Source organism: Gobio gobio (assembly GCF_949357685.1).
Source record: "Gobio gobio genome assembly, chromosome: 18".
NCBI classification, from domain to species: domain Eukaryota; kingdom Metazoa; phylum Chordata; class Actinopteri; order Cypriniformes; family Gobionidae; genus Gobio; species Gobio gobio.
This window is the reverse complement of record NC_137111.1, coordinates 2985520-3005214: the sequence shown is the minus strand read 5'-3', so window position 1 is coordinate 3005214 and position 19695 is coordinate 2985520. Positions and strand designations below refer to the sequence as shown.

Below are 19695 nucleotides of genomic sequence, written 5' to 3'. Positions count from 1 at the left end.
TGCTGCCGGAGGGGTGCAAGGGCTGCCTCGACAATCTTCGTAAAGACGCGAGGGGACAGAGATAGCCCGAATGGGAGGACCGCGTACTGACATGCCCGCCCCTCGAAAGCAAACTGTAGGAACGGTCTGGGTCGAGGTAGGAGGAGACATGGAAGTAGGCGTCCTTCAGGTTGATCGCTGCAAACCAATCGACCGGACGAACGCATACAAAAAGGCGTTTTGCAATCAACATCTCGAACGGAAGCCGGTGAAGGGATCGGTTCAAGATGCGAAGGTCCAGGATTGGTCGTAACCCACCGGTTTCTTGGGTACAATGAAGTAGGGGCTGTAGAACCCCGACTTCATTTCGGCTGGAGGGACAGGCTCGATCGCACCCTTCGCCAGCAGGGTGGCAATCTCCGCATGCATGACTGGGGCATGGGCCCCGGTCACGGTATAGCGGACTCCCCTGTAGCGGGGAGGAGCCTGCGCGAACTGAATCGCGTAGCCGAGCCTGGCGGTCCGCGCAACCCAGCGGGACAGCCCCGGAAGCTGAAGCCATGCTTCCAGAGACTGCACCAACGGGGTCATACGGACGGCAGACGTACCCAGGGTGGGGCAGCGAGGCAGCGTTACCGGCCCGGACAGGGGGGGGGCGGATTGGGGGCAGATTGGGGGCAGAGAAGGCGGAGGAGGCCACCAAACGGTCGCGGGAGGCACGGGGACTTCCGGGACCGCGTGATCTCCTCATGCACCTCGGGAGCGAAAGGCCTTGGGGGCGGGGCCCAACAGCTGTCGGGTGCCGCCCCCAAAAACCAATCGCGCAACCACGAGCACCCGCGACTGGGCGGAGTTCCACACCAGCGCGAGACTCGCGGCTGCCCGAGATAACATGGCTGTCAACTTTAGGTCGGATCAGGCAGCGCTGACACACCCGGAGGCGGAGCACAACCTAATCGTCATCCCCAAAGGACTCCAGCCCACCTTGGGATGCGGCGATTGACATCTCACTGCTATCTGGAGCGTGAACTGAACGAACGAGGCGTCAGAGACAGGCCGCTGTTTCAGTCCAACACTCACGGGAAGCGATGTGCGAGAGGGGGGCGTGGCCCGAGGAATGATCGTCGGGGTTCTTAATACCACAGCATCGCCCTCAGGTCACCCTGGCCACCAGCCAAAGTACCACCTCACTCGGAGACGGTAGATTGGGGTGTGGCAGAGGGGACTCTCTCTCCTCACGGAGATCATTGAGTCTCGACCGCGACATCGCGATGGTCACGTTCCCGCAGTGGGAACATGACACATCCACAAACACTGCCCGAACATGCTGAAGCCCAAACACGTCGAGCAGTGAATGTGCCCATAGACAGCAACGGAGATCGATCGCACCCGGAAGTGCACGGGCGAGCTGTCTTGAAAAAGACGTGCCACGCCCAAGCTCTTTTTGTGAGAGGAAGCCTCGCAGTCGATGCTGAAGCGCCCAGGGAAACACACACGAGCCGTCTAGCAGACCACTGCGCAGATCAGCAGGCAGGAAGTATGCGATCACTGGAACACGCCGTCACACCAACACCGACTGGAAAGCCGCTCATCTCGAAGAGGCTGACAGAGTCTCAGAAGGCTTGTGAGGAGTGAAGAGGTAGGTACTCTTGGCTCCGAAAGCAGAAACATAATGCGATATTGCCACGTACTTCCTTTTATACGGTGTGATATACAGTATCACACGGTGAGGCGGAGTTACGTATGCAAATTCCGCATGCCCCATGGCATTGGCACGCCATTGGGCGTTTTCTTAAAGCTCGAAGATAATAGGCTTCTAAGCAAAACCCCCATTCGTTAGTCACTAACGTTACGTCGTAGTGACTGAACGAAAGGGAACAACACAAAACAACAACACACATTAATCACCTGTGTAACACAACACAACAACACACACAAAACACCTGCACAACAACACAACACAACAACACACACAAAACACCTGCACAACAACACAACACAACAACACACACTAAACACCTGCACAACAACACAACACAAGAACACACACTAAACACCTGCACAACACAACAACACACACTAAACACCTGCACAACACAACAACACACACAAAACACCTGCACAACAACACAACACAACAACACACACTAAACACCTTGCACAACAACACAACACAACAACACACACTAAACACCTGCACAACACAACAACACACACAAAACACCTGCACAACAAACTAAACACCTGCACAACACAACAACACAAACTAAACACCTGCACAACAACACAACAAAACACAACAACACACACTAAACACCTGCACAACAACACATCACAACAACACACATTAAACACATGCATAACACAACACAACACAACAACACACACTAAAAACCTGCACAACAACACAACAACACACACTAAACACCTGCATAACACAACACAACAACACACACAAAACACCTGCACAACAACACACTAAACACCAACACAACACCTACACAACACACCACTAAACACCTACACAACAAAACACACTAAACACCAACACAACACCTACACAACACACACTAAAAACCTGCACAACAACACAACACAACAACACACACTAAACACCTGCATAACACAACACAACAACACACACAAAACACCTGCACAACAACACACTAAACACCAACACAACACCTACACAACACACCACTAAACACCTACACAACAAAACACACTAAACACCAACACAACACCTACACAACACAACAACACAAATCACAAAACACTTGCACAACACACTAAACAACTACACAACAAGTAAGTAAGTTAACCCTGCTTTCTGGAATACCCCCTGCACTCCCTATATCATCAGTCACCATCCTCACCACAGTTGTCCGATCTCTGTTATGTTTAGTGTGTGTTGCGTCTGCCTGTCTAAGGAATATTATTATTAAAACCTGTTGTTAAACTTCATTCTTAGTGTTCGTCTGCCTGCCTGCAACCACCTCATGAATTGTATTCCTACGGCTACATATATTTAAATGTGCAATAGTTAATCCTTTCTTTGACAGCTTTGGTAAATAAGAGGATGTAATATGATCCTGATTGCCTGTAGTAAGGGGCGTGTCCACTCATGAGGGGGAGGTGCCTGTGAATTGGGAGTTTGGGGTATTTACTGTATAGGGCTGTGATCCTTTTGGGTAAGTTTTGTTGAATTCAAATGTCAACAGTGTTTTTCAGAAATCAATTATTGCACCTTTAATGCAATGTAATTATTTATTATAAATGATAATCGTAGTACTAAGGGTGTACAATGTACGGTTAAAACAATATAAATACTGTCTTGGTTCTGGGTCAGTGTGAACAGCAGTAGCACAGTTAAACTAGGATGTAATGTCACACTAGGGCCTTAGCAACTACTAGTTATTGTGAAACTTTTGAGTTTTGATGAACAGCAAGCCGGATATGTTTATCTGTATCGAACCACATCAAGTATCAGCTTTTACCATCAGAGAGACGTTATGTAAAAAGCAAATCCTTTGCGTCAGCATTAATCAGTAGATGTTATGTGTGTATCATTATGGCCGCTGAGTTCAAAAATCAAGATATTTTTATTTTATTTATGGAAAAACTTGTATATATGAAGAAGTTAGACTATTTTTGGCTTTGGTGTCAAAAATGTTGAGATCCACTGACCTGACCTGTTTCACTAAAAGAATATACAGTATTTGCATGTGAACTTGTTGAATCATTTTTTTCCCCTAACCAAATAATTGAATTAGTTTATTTTTACTCATTTCATTTTTACTATGTGTAACAAGTGTGCAAAAAGTAATAAAGCAAAGTTACTTTAACATTTTAATAATGTAAAGCTTTATATGTGGCACACTGCTGAAATTGTTAAAATACACATAAAGTTAGTAATCCTCAGAGAGACACTCGACATAATGCGTGTAATAAAACATGGAGAGACTCTTAAAGTGAAAAAACTTTATTGATAAAGGCAAGCAGAAACATATGACCAGAGGTGTAAAGAGTCCCTGAAAACCATACTTGAGTAAAAGTACAGATTCCTTACAGCAAAACAACTCCATTACAAGTTACAAGTCACCAATTCCAATATGACTTGAGTAAAAGTCTTTGAGTATCTGATTTTAACAGTACTTAATTATTTTACTCTAAATATAGGCTCATAGTCCTCGACACCTGAGAGACATACCAGTGAAAATAAGAAACATTTGATTTTTTGTAAGATGATTTAAAAAAGAAATAAAACTGAACACCTCAAAGGCGACACAACAGCCTCTTAAATGTCTACAAACTCTCAAGTCTCAGTTCAGCTCAAGTGCACAAAAAGGTCATAAGTAAACCCATATCCTTCAAAAAGGTCTGGTCAATATAGCGGATAAATGAAATAGTCAAAGGCTTCTTGCACTGGATGTGCTGGTTTCATCAGCGGCTGCAGTCATGAACTCATAAATCAAACACTTGTGATTCATCAAATCCCTGCTAATGCTCTCGCATTCACGTAAAGAAGCCTTGGTGACATGTTTGGGTGAGTAAAGACAAAACACACAAGATATAGTCCCTTCAATGCCCTTAGATCGCGATATCGCTTCTTTATAACAGAAATAAACTGCTGCAGAAGAAGTTAGGTGCCATGCAAAATGTAATGTGTAACTGCATTACTCAACACAAATGTATTGGAGCAAAAAGTACATTTACTTGTTCAAAAATGTATCCAAGTACAGAGTAAAAGTTGCTAATATCTTTGATACTCAGTACAACTACAAAGTAGCCAAAAAGATACTTAAGTACAGTAACTAATTACATTTACTCAAATACTTTACACCACTACATATGACAGATATACAGCAGAAGTAGCAAAATATAAACACATTTATTTTTTAAAATCTGACACTGAAAGAGAAAGAGCAAGCAAATAAGCTTCACACTTGAAGAATCTTTAAAGTTCAGCGTTCTGCTTTAGATTTAAGCACTTCCTGAAAAACATATAAAGGCATAAATTAAAATAAATCTCTCAAATATACAGTCTATGCAAATCAGATCATGAGAAATGACATCATCAATCATGTACCTGATGTGTGAATATGAGCTTGACCTCGTTCAGCTCTTCTGGATCTGATGTCATAAACCAGAATAAGGACAGTAGCCACGCCCACCAGAGCAGAGAGGACCAATCGGATCACAGCTTCAGTGGGACCACAGCAGTGGACAGGGTCTGAGGAATAAAAGCATCAAACTGAGATCAGCTCAGCCAATAAGTGTGAGTGAACTCGGTCTGTCATCTCAAACTGTAAAATGATTAAATATTGAACAGTTAATAATATTTAATGGACAGGACAAATGATCTCTACTGACCATAGAGAGAAACTCTGAATGCTTTTGATGAGAATCCTGCTGAATATATCATTAGCCCATAATCTCCAGCATGTTCAGTTGTGATGTTTGTGATTGTCAGAGATCCAGTTTGATTGTCCAGCTTCAGTCTGTCTCTGAATCTCCCATCAGCACGTTCATCATGTACAGCGATGATGTTGAATGATTTAATGATTCCTGCTATTAAAATGTTTTCATCTCCAAACCACCAAATAATCCAATCATCATCCTTCACTTTAGTAAAACCAGAGTCTAGAGCGACTGAATCTCCCTCCGTCACGGACACTGACTTCACTTCATCTGTCAAACACACACATGGAGAAAAAACAGAAACACAGATTAATACTGTTAAATAAATGTATAATGCTTTACTAAATTAAATAGTTTAAAATGTAAAATAAATAATATCATAAAACAACTACAGCAAAATAGTGTATGGATTCATTTCATTCAAAAAACAGTTGAAACCTTTTTTTAACTCACCATGGACAGAGAGAAGGAAATAAGTCCTCATATAGTTGGTCTCATAATGTCCAGCATGTTCAGTTGTGGTGTTTGTGATGGTCAGAGATCCAGTTTGATTGTCCAGCTTCAGTCTGTCTCTGAATCTCCCATCAGGAACATCATCATATACAGTGAAGCTGTCGGCCGTTACATTGATTTCAGCGATTACAGTGTTTCTAAACCTCCACTGAATCACATCATCATCCTTCACTTCAGTGAGATCAGAGTCTAGAGTGACTGAATCTCCCGCCTTCACTGATTTGAGAACTGGATAAACTATCATAATCATGGAGCACAAACAGAAACAGGGTTCATCACAGATTGAGTCAGTCATTTACAGAAGGACATCGTTTGACATTTTAATTTGAAATGAATATGATCATTAAACAACAGAAGCAAAGTGGAGTTTGGATTAATAATTGAATTACTGCACTCTAAAAACAACCCAAATTGGGTTGAAAATGGACAAACCCCGCGATTGGGTTATTTTAGCCCAGCGGTTGGGTTAAATATTTGCTCAACATGCTGGGTAGTTTTATTTAACCCAACTATTCTTTAAAAATGACTATATGGCTGGCTTAAAAAGAACCCAAAATCAGACACATAATTACTAGAGGCAACAATAATAATCAAAAGGTGAACATTTATTAATAAGCAATTTAATACATGTTTGTTTAATTATCATTCATTAAACGTATTAATACATTTTCATTTAATAAACATTAATTTCCAACATATTTTAGGTTCTTTTTAAGCGAGCAATATTGTATTTTTTTATAAAATAGTTAAATTAAATAAAACTACCCAGCACGGTGTGCAAACATTTAACCCAACCGCTGGGTTTGTCCATTTTCAATCTAACTTGGGTTGTGTGTGCTCATTAAAATATAAAACATGTGAAATTGATATTTGACTCACCAAAGACATAGAGCCTGAATCTCTTGATCACACTGTTGATCTGTCGTTCATAATCTCCAGCATGTTCAGTTGTGGTGTTTGTGATGGTCAGAGATCCAGTTTGATCGTCCAGCTTCAGTCTGTCTCTGAATCTCCCATCAGGAACATCATCATATACAGTGAAGCTGTCGGCCGGTTTATTGATTTCAGCGATTACAGTGTTTCTAAACCTCCACTGAATCACATCATCATCCTTCACTTCAGTGAGACCAGAGTCTAGAGTGACTGAACCTCTCTCCTTCACTCTCTTCTCTTCATCAACCCCGCCTGAAGAACAGAGTTTTTCACAGATTAAAGCTTTAAAATCACTTGATGTTGGTTTGATGAAGCTTCACTAAAATACTTTTATTCATTTAAATGTGAAGTGAATAATATTCTGCAGCAGTACAAAGACAAAAGAAGATGAATGAAAAGAGAAATAGATTCATAAATGGAACGATAACTAAATAAAAAAGACACTTTAATGTTTAATGTCATACTAACACTAAAGCTGTTGAGTATTTGAGCTTCATATTTACTTTATTTCCTTTAAAAGATTAGTTCACTTCCAAATGAAAATGTCCTGATAGTTTGCTCACCCACATCTCATCCAAGATGTTCATGTCTTTCTTAGACATGAACAGGATAGGATAAGGAGGAAGGATAAGTAGGAAGGATAAGATCAGACCCTATTCCTCTGGGATCGTGCAGAGCCTCTGAAGCCCTTCCTTTGAAATTGCATTGATTTGGAACTTGGGTGTAGGGGGGCTTTATTTTCACAATAAGGTGGCATTTATTAATACATATAATCATTTTCACTCAATATGTTATTATTCAGGGCTGTACGTTAACTTTTGTTGCACATAGCACTGGTGCAACAGAGGTTGAACATTTTGTTTTATGCAAACTTCTAATTAAATCCAAACAAAAGGAAAAAACGTGTAGGTTATAATCTCCTGTGAGAGACGGAAAGATTTTGGAAAATAAATAAGATATTTCATATCCAGTAGATTTAAATGGAGTAAGCCTATTGTTAAATTCGTGGAAAATCGGGTGACAAGATCGCAAAACGTATAGGCAAAGCTTAAATTTAGCTCACCTCACAAAGCCACTCGTTCGTTATGAATTCATATGTTTCCATGGCTGCGATGTAACATTTAATTACGAACCTATTATATATTTTGTAAATAAATGTTTGTGCTTAACTCGTGTCATAATATTCACATAAAACAGCTTCACATACAAAAAAAGTGTTTTGGCCGACCAGCGCTGGTGATGCTCAGCCCTATCACTGGGTGACAAACTATTGTAATATGCGGACAACATTTTGAAAATAACATCTAATAATCCATAATTAGTCATCTATAAATATATATCTATAAATAATCTATAGCCTAATCTTTTTTAATCTAACTATTTTGTACCTGCGCGCACATCCTGTGTGTTTACAAACAGTAAATTGGGCTATAGAAGAAGAAGAATTGGCTAAACTTGTTAAATCATCAAAATCAACAACATGAATGCTCGACCCTATACTGACTAAACTACTGAGAGATGCTTCCAGAGGTCATAGATCCTCTTCTTAATATCATTAATTCATCTTTGGCATTAGGATATGTACCGAAAACTTTTAAGCTGGCTATTATTAAATCTCTTTTTAAAAAACGCAGCTTAATCCTACAGAATTAGTCAATTACAGGCCAATCTCAAATCTACCCTTTCTGTCAAAAATACTAGAAAAGGCAGTGTCTTCACAACTATGCTCCTTTATAGAAAGAAATTGTATCTGTGAGGATTTCCAGTCAGGATTTAGACCGTATTATAGTACTGAGACTGCTCTCATCAGAGTTACAAACAGTGGTGGAAAGAGTACTGAAAAAGCATACTCAAGTAAAAGTGCTAGTAGAGTAAAAGTACCTGTCCTAAATACTACTCAAAGTAGGAGTAAAAAGTAGCCCTTTTAAAAGTACTCAAGAGTAGTGAGTATTATGTTATTGTCATTTGGAATCCAAGATGGCGGCGCGAGTAGTTCGCGAGGCTCTGGGTCTCTCCAGATTCTGCAATTTTGCGGTATTTTTCCTGCTCATCTCGGGTCTGTTCGTTCAGAATAGTTGTGCCTTAACATCGTACACCCGTGGTGAGATTTTGGATATTGGTTTGCGAATTTCCGACAGTTTTATGGACAATCTTCGACTCCTCCCTGAGATCGCTAGGACACCCGAAGCTATGCACTCTACCCGGCCGGGCGGAAGTGCTCCAGGCGGCGCCGAGATCGTAAACAAAGGCGGGGAAAACGCGGAGGTCTGAGAGCTAAGCTAAGGCTAAAGCTAAGGCTAACCCCACATCGGCTCTCTTTACCCAGTATTTTCCTTGCCAATGTACGGTCGCTAGTGAACAAAATCGAGGAGATTCGACTCAGCATCACACACAGCAAGAAACTTTTGAACTGTAACGTCCTAATCTTCACGGAAACCTGGCTAAACGGCTAAAATTGAGCTAGCGGGATGCCACACGCTCCGGGCGGATAGAACATTAGATGGCTCCGGTAAGACCAGAGGGGGTGGATTGTGCATTTACATTAACAAAGCCTGGTGCACAAACTCTGCTATTGTTGGGAGTCATTGTTCAGCTAACCTCGAGTTTCTCATGGTTAAATGTAGACCGTTTTATCTACCGCGGGAGTTCACTTCCACCATTATAACTGCAGCCTATATTCCCCCGGATGCTGATGCCAAGCTTGCTATGAAAGAACTTCATGCAGCCATCAGTAAACAACAGACTGATCACCCGGAAGCTGCTTTTATTGTTGCAGGTGACTTTAATCATTCAAACCTAAAGTCAGTGCTACCCAAGTTTCACCAGCATGTTTCCTGCCACACCAGAGGAAACAAAACCTTAGACCATGTTTACACAAACATGGCTGGCGCTTACGTTGCGACACCCCTCCCCCACCTGGGACAGTCAGATCACCTTTCTTTGTTCCTCATCCCCAAATATGCACCCCTCATCAACCGTGTGAAGCCATCAGTGAAGACCATCAAGGTGTGGCCTGCGGGGGTTGATTCCACACTCCAGAAAAGGTTTCTACACACAGACTGGAGTGTGTTTGCTTCTCAAGCCACCAGTGGCGCTCACACGGACATTGACTTCTACACCTCCTCTGTATTGGATCATATCAATACCACCATTGACAGTGTTACAACCCAGAAACAGATCACCACATACCCAAATCAGAAGCCATGGATGAACAGGGAAGTGCGACTCCTGCTGAAGTCACGCAATACTGCCTTCAGATCAGGAGATGCACAAGCCCAGATAGCAATGAGTCGGCGGACCACCGGCGGTGATCCGGCGGCTGTAGAAGCGTCAGAATTGCGTAATCGCAAACACGTTTGACGGCGCACCGCCGGCGGCTTCCTACCGCCTTCGTTCCGCCGCCGGCCCGCAGGCAAACCGCCGTTCCGCCGCCTTTATACCAGAAGGCGGCCCGGCGGAGGCAAATGCTTTTTTCGAGCGATCTGCCTCCGCTTATTGTGTAATAAATAATATATATTTATTTATTTATTATTCATATATTTGTAACATGCAGTTTATGATGGATAATAATTGAACAAACCAGATAAATTCCCATTTGGCATTTTTATTTCACATTTCAAAGTAGGCTACAGTAACTGTCAATGATACAAGATAATATAAATGAAATATAAACAGACAATAAATAAGCTTAAATAGGCCTATAAATAACAAAAACAAACATTTTTACTAAAGAACCTGCATGTTTCCAATTAAATTTTGGTTTAAAAAAAAAAAAAACAGCCTTACAAGCAAATTATAACACTTACAATATTTGTTAATAACAAAGAGGTCAGCTCTGGGATGAAAAGAATTACCATTAAACATTATATCAAATAATGAGGATATTTGGTACCAAAGAATGTGCAGGATACCAAATAAATCGAGGTATAACATCACATTTAACAAGCCATTTCTAACAATAGGATAAATGGTAATAATTTAGAGTAAAGCTCTGGAGAAGAATAGAACAGTAGTAGAACAGACCATTATAACAAGCCTGACTATGGGTTGTCTGGTTTTCCCCGACCTCCAGAATGAGGCAGCGCAAATTGGCTTATCTTCAGTGATTTCTTGTGCGCCTATATAAAGGACAAACAACCTCGCCATCCCATATCCATTCAAGGAGCTGCCTTCAAGGCAGGGTCACAGGGAATAAAAAAAAAAAAGTAATTTCCACAGTGAACAGTGTGGATTGGGTGAGTGTAGCCTGAAACTTCTGGCTTCTTTAGGGGTCTTGATGTTACTGACTGCAGGATAAAGAAAGGGTTCCAGGTGTCAGTAGTCAGCCTAGGTGTAAGAGGTCGGCTGTGGGTCCCTCTCAGCTGTGCGGCGTCTTTTTCCACCTTCACGATCAGATGTTCCTTTCAGGTAACGCATAACGTTAACCTGGACCGCCTCATCAGTGGCATCCTGGGTTGCTGGGTTCTTCCGGATGGCTCCTGTAGAAAATACAGATCTGTCATTCCATTTGAATGGCATAAAGCCACACACATCTACTTAAATATATAACAAATTTATTTATTTTTATATATATATTACTTTGAACAATGGTCTTCAGGAACATGTCTCTAAAACATGCTTTATCCCCTACACCAGTCCAGGTTGTTTTAATGGAAAGGTGATTAGAGAAGATACTCTGAAGCATTCGCCACACGGTTGTTTTTAGGTCCCTCCCACATTTGATTGCCAAAAACCGAAGCTGAAAATACAAAAAAGTGTTACGAATTACATATCTCTGAAGCTTCTCATACATAAATATAAAAATGTGACAGGCTGTGGATTCAGACTGTAGAATATGCAGTGTACAATCTTAAATTTTACTTTTTAGATTACCCTACAGCATTATAAACAAAATCAGCACACTTACTGGAGCTCTTTATCCTGCCTCAAACTGTTGTCAAGCAACGCCAAATGGGTTGTCTAGGGGGGAGTAACAGACCCCCTGGCAGGGAGCACTCTCCTAAAGACACATTGGCACTGAAATGTTGCCGCATAGTGTCCATTTTGTTGTCCATGCTACGCACAACATCGCCAAACTCTCCAAGACGTCGCAGCATTAGTGTCTGATCTGCACCTACAGGGGTTCACCGAATAAAAGAATAAAGCAGTCAGTCCTGGTCCCTCAACTACTAAACTATGACATTTACAACTAGGTCTACTACATGTACAGGTGGCCCCAGTGGGAATTAAACCAACAACCACAGGTGTTGTTTGCAAGTTGTACCTGATTGCCCAGTACGAGCAAACGTCATCAACATTGTTTCACTTGCTTCACCTGCTCTTGAAGTGAGCCGCTGCCATCCGAAGCTACAAAATGAAAGGCATTTGGTAATTTTGGACCTACATCACAGTCAAAGAAGTAAAATTTAAGAAAGAGTGCATGTTCTCACCTGCTCGTGCATTGCTTTCCCTCAGGGCTTGGTTCTCATTCTGGAAATCTACATAAAAAAAATATATATATAAATAAAACAACAACTAAAGGCACAATTTTCCATACTGTTTAAGTTTCCAACAGCTGCAATTTCCTGTTTGTCCATCTCAACTCCTTTCAATATTCTTCTCCTTATAGCCCAGTAACTAGACATTGTGACTAACAATTTATTTACCTTGAAAGCCGAAACGATTGTCCAACAGTAGGTCTCTTGGATGAAGATAACCGACTGTGCTCTGGTCAAGGTATCTGCAAGAAAATGTGAACAAAACCGCATTGTTAACGTTATATACAGAATATACAGTAGCTATGCTGTGGGGGGGAAAACTGGTCAGCCAAATGTGGAACAGTAAAATGTATTCATTCAGTGTAGTGATTCAAGTAAACTGCATTGTCCTCAAACATAAAAAGTACAGCAGTTCAGAGAAATAACTCATAAATCACCTTAAATGCTAGAAGAACAGTAGCAACACAGCACATGTTAGCTAACACTTGCTAAAACTGACCTAGCTGCATGCTTGTTCGGACTAACAAAATAATTTAAATAACCTATATACATCATTCTGTTTTGTTAGAAAACACCAAAAGTTAAACTTAAGTCTTTCTAGATGTAAAGCTTTGGCTAATTTACCTACACTAGCTAGATACATTTTAACATGTAGAACATGCTTGAACTCAGTGTGTAAAAAAGGCGAAACAGCACGTGTTAGCACTGTGTATTGTGCTCTAGACTAGCAGCGTGCGTGTCGGAACAAACAAATTAAAACAACCTACCGGTATATACATCAAAAATGAACATAATATTGTGTTACACAAAAAGGAAACATGTACTTACTTAAACGATCGTAGTCGAGGATATTTTCTGATCTCCTCTCTTCAAATACTAAAACCGTGTGATGAGTTGCCAGCCGCTGTTGGTAAATCTGTTTCATATGTTTTTCCGGTTTATCTTCCGTCTTTTTTAGGTATACTGCCCCTCTCGGCCGGTGGAGGTACTTCTCTGTTTGGTTTGGTTTTATTTTTATTTAAATTAGTACATTTATAGACAAGTACAATACAAAAAGTACAATGAGAGAAAAATAAAAATAATAAAGCATTGTGGTACAGTTCCGAATATGTAGAACAAAGAATAACAACAAATGTAACAATGTATATAAAATAAATAATAAAAATAAGAATTCTGAGATAGAAAATACTTTATAATATTAAGGCAGTGACATGAAATTGAAAAGCTTTCAGGTTTTCTGTTTTTGTAAGCTTTTTGTTTTGCGACCTCATGTTTGAAAGGGTTTCAAAGTATATTGTAAAAATCAGCTTTATAAAAGGTAATATTAGAGGGCTTCTTTTGAGTTATTCTTGTCTTATGAATGTAGAATTTTTCCTAAATAATTAATAATATATTTTTGTTTTTCAGAAAAATATGGGTTTTGAAAACAAAGTAAAATGTCATGAAGTTCTAAGTTCTAATTTTTTGTCATGTCTATTTTAAAGTCAGTCCAAAAAGAAATAGAAAAAGGGCAATACAAAAATAAAAGTGTTCAATATCCTAAAATGAACTTTCAAACTTTCTTAGCCCTCCTATTATGCTAAAAAAAAAAAATAAAAATATTACATCCATTATGGGTCAAATTGACCAACACTGTTTAAACACACTCAACATGCAAATAATCAAGTGAAAATTTAAATGTAATTTCCTAAACCTAACCTTATCATGGAATCAAGAGTCAAGAATCTGTTATAAACCCTATGGCTTTGGAGCAAAAAAAACTAATATTTGATATAATTCACATATAGGCTAGGCTATTATGATTTTATAATCGCTTCAAATGTGAGAACTAGTTAAAATGCTGTCAGTTCCACTCTATTTCCCAACAAGCCAAACATAGCCAACGTGGCTGGTCGAATTTGAGAGTAGAAATCCTTGTATATCAAAGCGGCTTGCCGCCAGCCGGCCGCGGTCCATTAGGCGGAGGCAACCGCCAGAGAAAATGAAGCCGGCGGCCCGCCGGCTAGTCGGCCGCGGCATCTCGCAAGAAATGGGAGTGACGTATTCGGCGGCAAACGTTTCATCACCGCCAGCGGGACGCACCTATAGCCGACAGCTTAGGGCCGGCGGCAAAAAGAAGCCGTGCCGATATTTTTTGCTATCTGGGAGCCTACAGTACGTCCAGAGCAAACCTGAAGAGGGGCATCAAAAAGGCCAAGCACTGCTACAAGCTGAAGATAGAGGGTCACTTTTCCAACTCTGACCCTCGACGCATGTGGCAGGGCATCCAGGCCATCAGTGACTACAAACCCCCCCACTCCACCCCCGCAGCCACTGATGTCAACTTCCTGAACGAGCTAAATCACTTTTATGCTCGCTTTGAAAGAGACAACAGAGAAACTGCCACCAAGCTCAAACCCTCAGCTGACCCACCAATCACACTCTCCACCACAGATGTCTGCAAGGCACTGAGCCGGATCAGCGCGCACAAGGCTGCTGGACCAGACATCATCCCTGGTCGTGTTCTCAGGGCATGTGCGGAGCAGCTCGCTGGGGTTTTTACAGACATTTTCAACCTGTCTCTTGGCCAAACAGCTGTACCTTCATACTTTAAACGCACTTCCATTGTGCCAGTGCAAAAACACTCTAACCCGAGGTGCCCTAATGACTACCGCCCTGTAGCACTCACACCCATCGTCATGAAGTGCTTTGAGCGGCTGGTCCTGGAACACCTAAAAGACTCTCTACCATCCACATTGGACTCACACCAGTTTGCCTACCGCAGCAATAGGAGCACAGAGGATGCCGTTTCCATGGCACTGCACTCTGTGCTCACTCACCTGGACAATAAGAACACTTACGCACGCATGCTGTTTGTTGACTTCAGCTCAGCATTCAACACTGTCATCCCAACCAAGTTAATAGCCAAACTTGGAGACCTGGGCATCAACACCTCAATGTGTAACTGGATTTTGGACTTCCTAACTGACAGACCCCAGAAAGTTCGTTCAGGATTCACCTGCTCCACATCCATCACTCTTAACACTGGTGTACCACAGGGCTGTGTGCTAAGCCCGTTTCTCTACTCCCTCTTCACCGCCGACTGCAAGCCTGTGTATGGATCTAATTCGATCGTCAAGTTTGCGGACGACAATACGGTGATTGGTCTCAGTGTGACTGGAACCGAGTCGATATCTTCAGGTAACGTTATACCTTTTCATTGCGGGTCGCCGTTTCCAGTTCCCGCTGGATGTCCTCCTCCGCTTATATGCTCAATAAAGCCTGAGCCTCGTCGTCGGTCCATCGGTCGAATTTTTTGTTGAACTCCATTGTTGCAAAGAAAATATTTACTGAACGCAGAACCCACCTCGCAAAAGACTTGTAAATATGGCGGTGGAAAAGAAATGCTGCGAGAGCTCAACCAATCAGCATGTTCAGCGCCCAAGTCCCACCCCCGAAAGTTTGCGAACTTTTCAAAAGTACCACCTCGCAAGCAGGGCCGTTTGGAGGGGGAAATATTTACCCGGAACTTCATTTAGACCCTGGTTCCTGCGGTCGAAACACACCGAGTTCCCCCCCAAAGTTCCTGGTTCCGGGGTAAAGTTCCTGCGGTGGAAATGCGGCTTAGATGGCACAAAGATTCAGTTCAGTACTTTTCCACACAAACACTTTTGATGATTGATGCATATTCGCAATGCAAAGTTGATTCTGCACTAATTTGATAGCTAGACCTCTCTCTCTCTCTCTCTCTCTCTCTCTCTCTCTATATATATATATATATATATATATATATATATATATATATATATATATATATATATATATATATATACGTGAGGCTAATTAACTGGTTAATCGTTAGCAAAAAGAATTTTAACCAATTAATTGTTTGATTGAAAAAAGTCACATTTGATTGCATTGCATTCAGAAATAATACCGGTAAATAAAGCAAAATGTTATAATGTACTACAAACATTATAAACACTACAAACATAGCTATAGGTTATTTTATTTCCCCTCACTCCACAACAAATTGTAACGAGTAGGAATATGGTGTGGCCCCTTTAAGAGCTGCATGCTCCCTATTGAACTGTCTGCAAAGTATGTGCGCCCTGCGCCTCGAGCACTCCCATGTATGCGGGTTATTTTCTGTTTTCTGTTGCTCAAATCAAGTTGTTTTGTATATTAGGTAACGCTGTGGACGGTATAGCGTTTGTGACGGACTGTTACGCGAGTTTCACAGGGAATAAAGTGGAGCTGTGAAATGTCCATCGCCTCCGTGTCTGCAATAACTCCGCTTAAGTGAGCTATCACGAGTTTCCTCTGGACACAACACGTTACAAATCCTATAAATTTCATGGTATTCAGAACAGATCAAGAATTAAAAAATATAAGTGGCCTATATAACTATAAAGCCAAAACTAAATCATTTCATGAGAATCTGAAAGTAACCAGCTTTAGGCTCACGATTATTTATTATTGGCTCCCGCTGAATGGCACGAATTGTAGGCTACTACTGATTATTTAAACTGAGCTGTGTAACTTTTTATATGTTAGGTTGACTATTTTATGTTGATAATGAACTGACCGGGATGTCAAGTTTGCAATGCTGGAATATGTTTTTGTGCGCGGGAGGCGTCCCCATGCGAATGAAACATAAAATCCTCCGTCATTTTGGTCATACAGATAATAAGAGTAGGACATCGTTCAAAATTGCAAAGTGTTTACTTACATTGTGCTATTGTAAAATAAAATAAAATAAAAAACAAGATGTGCTTTCTGTCGTCTGGTTTCCTTTCCGTGAACTTGTTTGAGGAGGGCCGCGCCTCACGATAATGAACCAAACTCAGCAGCTCAGTCGCAGTTTTTTCTTTCTTTTTGTTAATCTGTTAATTATTTAAGTCAAATATATTTAGCAAAATTATTCCTTTTATATATGCCTATAGACTGATTTTATGAAAACAAAATTATAATTTTTTTATTTTTAATGTAACTTTTTTTTAAATCATTCTGGCGACCCAGGGTTTGAAAACCACTGGCTTAAATCATACCTATCTGACCGTCATCAGTTTGTAGCAGTAAAAGAAGAGATGTCACACCGATCACAAGTTCATTATGGAGTACCGCAAGGCTCAGTGCTAGGACCGTTGCTTTTCACCCTGTACATGCTACCACTGGGAGATATCATTAGGGAGCATGGGGTTAGTTTTCATTGTTATGCTGACAATACTCAGCTCTATATTTCTTCATGCCCTGACAAAACTTACCAATTCACAAGATTAACGGAATGCATAGCTGATATAAAAAATTGGATGACTAGTAATTTCCTACAACTTAATTCAGAAAAAAATGAATTTTTAATTATTGGACAAAAAAAACGTCTCGGTTACGTATGTAACCCTCGTTCTTTGAGGAGGGAACGGAGACATAACGTCAGTGACTAACGAATGGGGGTTTCGCTAGAAGCCAATCATCTTCGAGATGAAAACGCCCAATGGCAGTGCCAATGCCATGGGCATGCGGAATTTACATGCGTAACTCCACCCCACCGCGTGGGTATATAAGCAACATCGCATTATGTTTACCTGCTGAGGAGCCAATTCAAGTCAATTCAAGTCAAGTCAACCTTATTTATATAGCGCTTTTAAAAAATGCAGATTGTTTCAAAGCTGCTTTACAGTGTTAAACAGGAAAATAACGCAACATAATTTGATATAGCCATTCTGGTGAAAACGGTGATGTCATCAGTTCATTTCAATTATCATACAGCGACAGTCTGGGCTTTAGATCAGTAATTTAGTTTATATGGTTAATTTAGTTTAATAATTAGATTTATTTGGATATTTTGTTGAAAAATTTAGAAAAATGTAGTGTCCCCAACTGAGCACGCCAAGACTGAACTCCTGGCCGTTCCAGCGATACAGCGGATGTGGCAGAGGGACGTTACGTAGCCAGGCTCCCAGGAACTATAACAGTGGGGTAATTCGGACCACAGACGTACCTAGGGTGGGGCAGCGAGGCAGCGTGACTGGCCCAGACGTGGGAGGTGTAGCGTCCCGGTGTGGGGGCACAGTCAGCAGCTGCATCCTGACAGAGGAGACCAGGGAAGGACGTGCGTTCCACTGGGGTCTGCTCTGAGAGGAGGCTGGCGAGAGAGAGGGACGAGACCGGCGCGGCTCACACTGCCATCACCGGTCTCTGGGGGCTCAGAGATGGGGACATGAGTTCTTTCCTGGCGCTGCTAGCCCGGGGGCCAGAAGCGGAAGGATTTTCCACAGGGGGAAGGAGAGGCCCTGCTACCATCCCCTGGAAAGAACTGGAACCCATCTCTGAGTTGTCCACATCCAGCCTGGCGTTTAGGCAGGCTGCGGAGCGGACTCTGCATCATCCTGCAACCACCTCCAAGGTGCGGCCCAGGTGAAGGCTGCTGCTGGGGCCGGGCGGGAGTGGGGAGGGGGCCCTCGGTGGTGAGCAGGCTGAGGTGACTGAGCCGGGTGCAGGAGCTGGCCGATGGGGCAGTATGTGTTACAGCCTCAGTCTGCTTCTGGGCAGCCTAGAACTATTGGGCGGAGTCCTCGGCCGTGCCGCCAAAGAGGCCAGCCTGGGATATGGGCGAGTTGAGGAGGCGGGCTCGCTCAGCCTCCCCCACATCACCAGGTAAGGCCGGGTGTCTCTCCTGGACCACAGCTGTGGACATCGCCCGACCCAGGGAGCGTGTGGTCACCTTCATCGCCCGGAGGGTGGGGTCGGTGGTGGCACGCAACTCATTGAAGAGCCCTGGGTCAGCTCTACCCTCTTGCATGAGCAAGGGGGCGGCGGCTTGCCCCATAGCTCTGCAGGACTTCGCCACCGAAGTGGACGAGCCCACAGGCTTTGGGAGGGCGCTTAGCCACGGCACGTCGAAGCACTCCGTGGACACCGTAGTGCGCAACAGAGCATTCACGGTAGGTTGGGGTGTGGCAGAGGGGACTCTCCCTCCTTTACAGAGGTCACTGAGTCTCGACCGCAACATCACGAAGGTCATGTTCCCGCAGTGGGAACATGGCACATCCACAAACACTGCCCGAACGTGCTGAAGCCCAAACACTGAGCAGTGATTGTGCCCATAAGACAGCAACGTCTTGAAAAAGACGTGCCACGTGCAAGCTCTTTTTGTGAGAGGAAAGCTCTGCAGAGTGCTGAAGCGCCCAGGGAAAACACACACAGCTGTTGCAGATCACTGCACAGATCAGCAGGCAGGCAATGTGAGATCGCTGGAACGCGCCGTCACACCAACGCCTCTGGAGAACCGCTCGTCTCGAAGACTGAAGAGAGGACTTCAGAAATCAGGCTTGCAGGAGTGAAGAGATGCTCTTGGCTCCAAAGCAGAAACATAATGCGATGTATACCCTTA

General features: G+C 42.4%; 1 protein-coding gene across 1 annotated transcript; it reads right to left on the bottom strand.

Annotated features, from left to right (window-relative positions):
* Positions 1–3947: 3947 nt before the first annotated feature.
* On the bottom strand, positions 3948–19314 carry LOC307142564 (uncharacterized protein; the record flags this gene model as incomplete). The annotated part of the gene is made up of 6 exons (XM_079843535.1): positions 3948–4973; positions 5069–5212; positions 5353–5670; positions 5854–6150; positions 6793–7098; positions 19008–19314. The coding sequence occupies 6 exons, from the start codon at positions 19312–19314 to the stop codon at positions 4963–4965; spliced, it is 1383 nt and encodes a 460-aa protein (XP_079699661.1). The 3' UTR covers positions 3948–4962.
* Between the last annotated feature and the right edge of the window lie 381 nt (positions 19315–19695).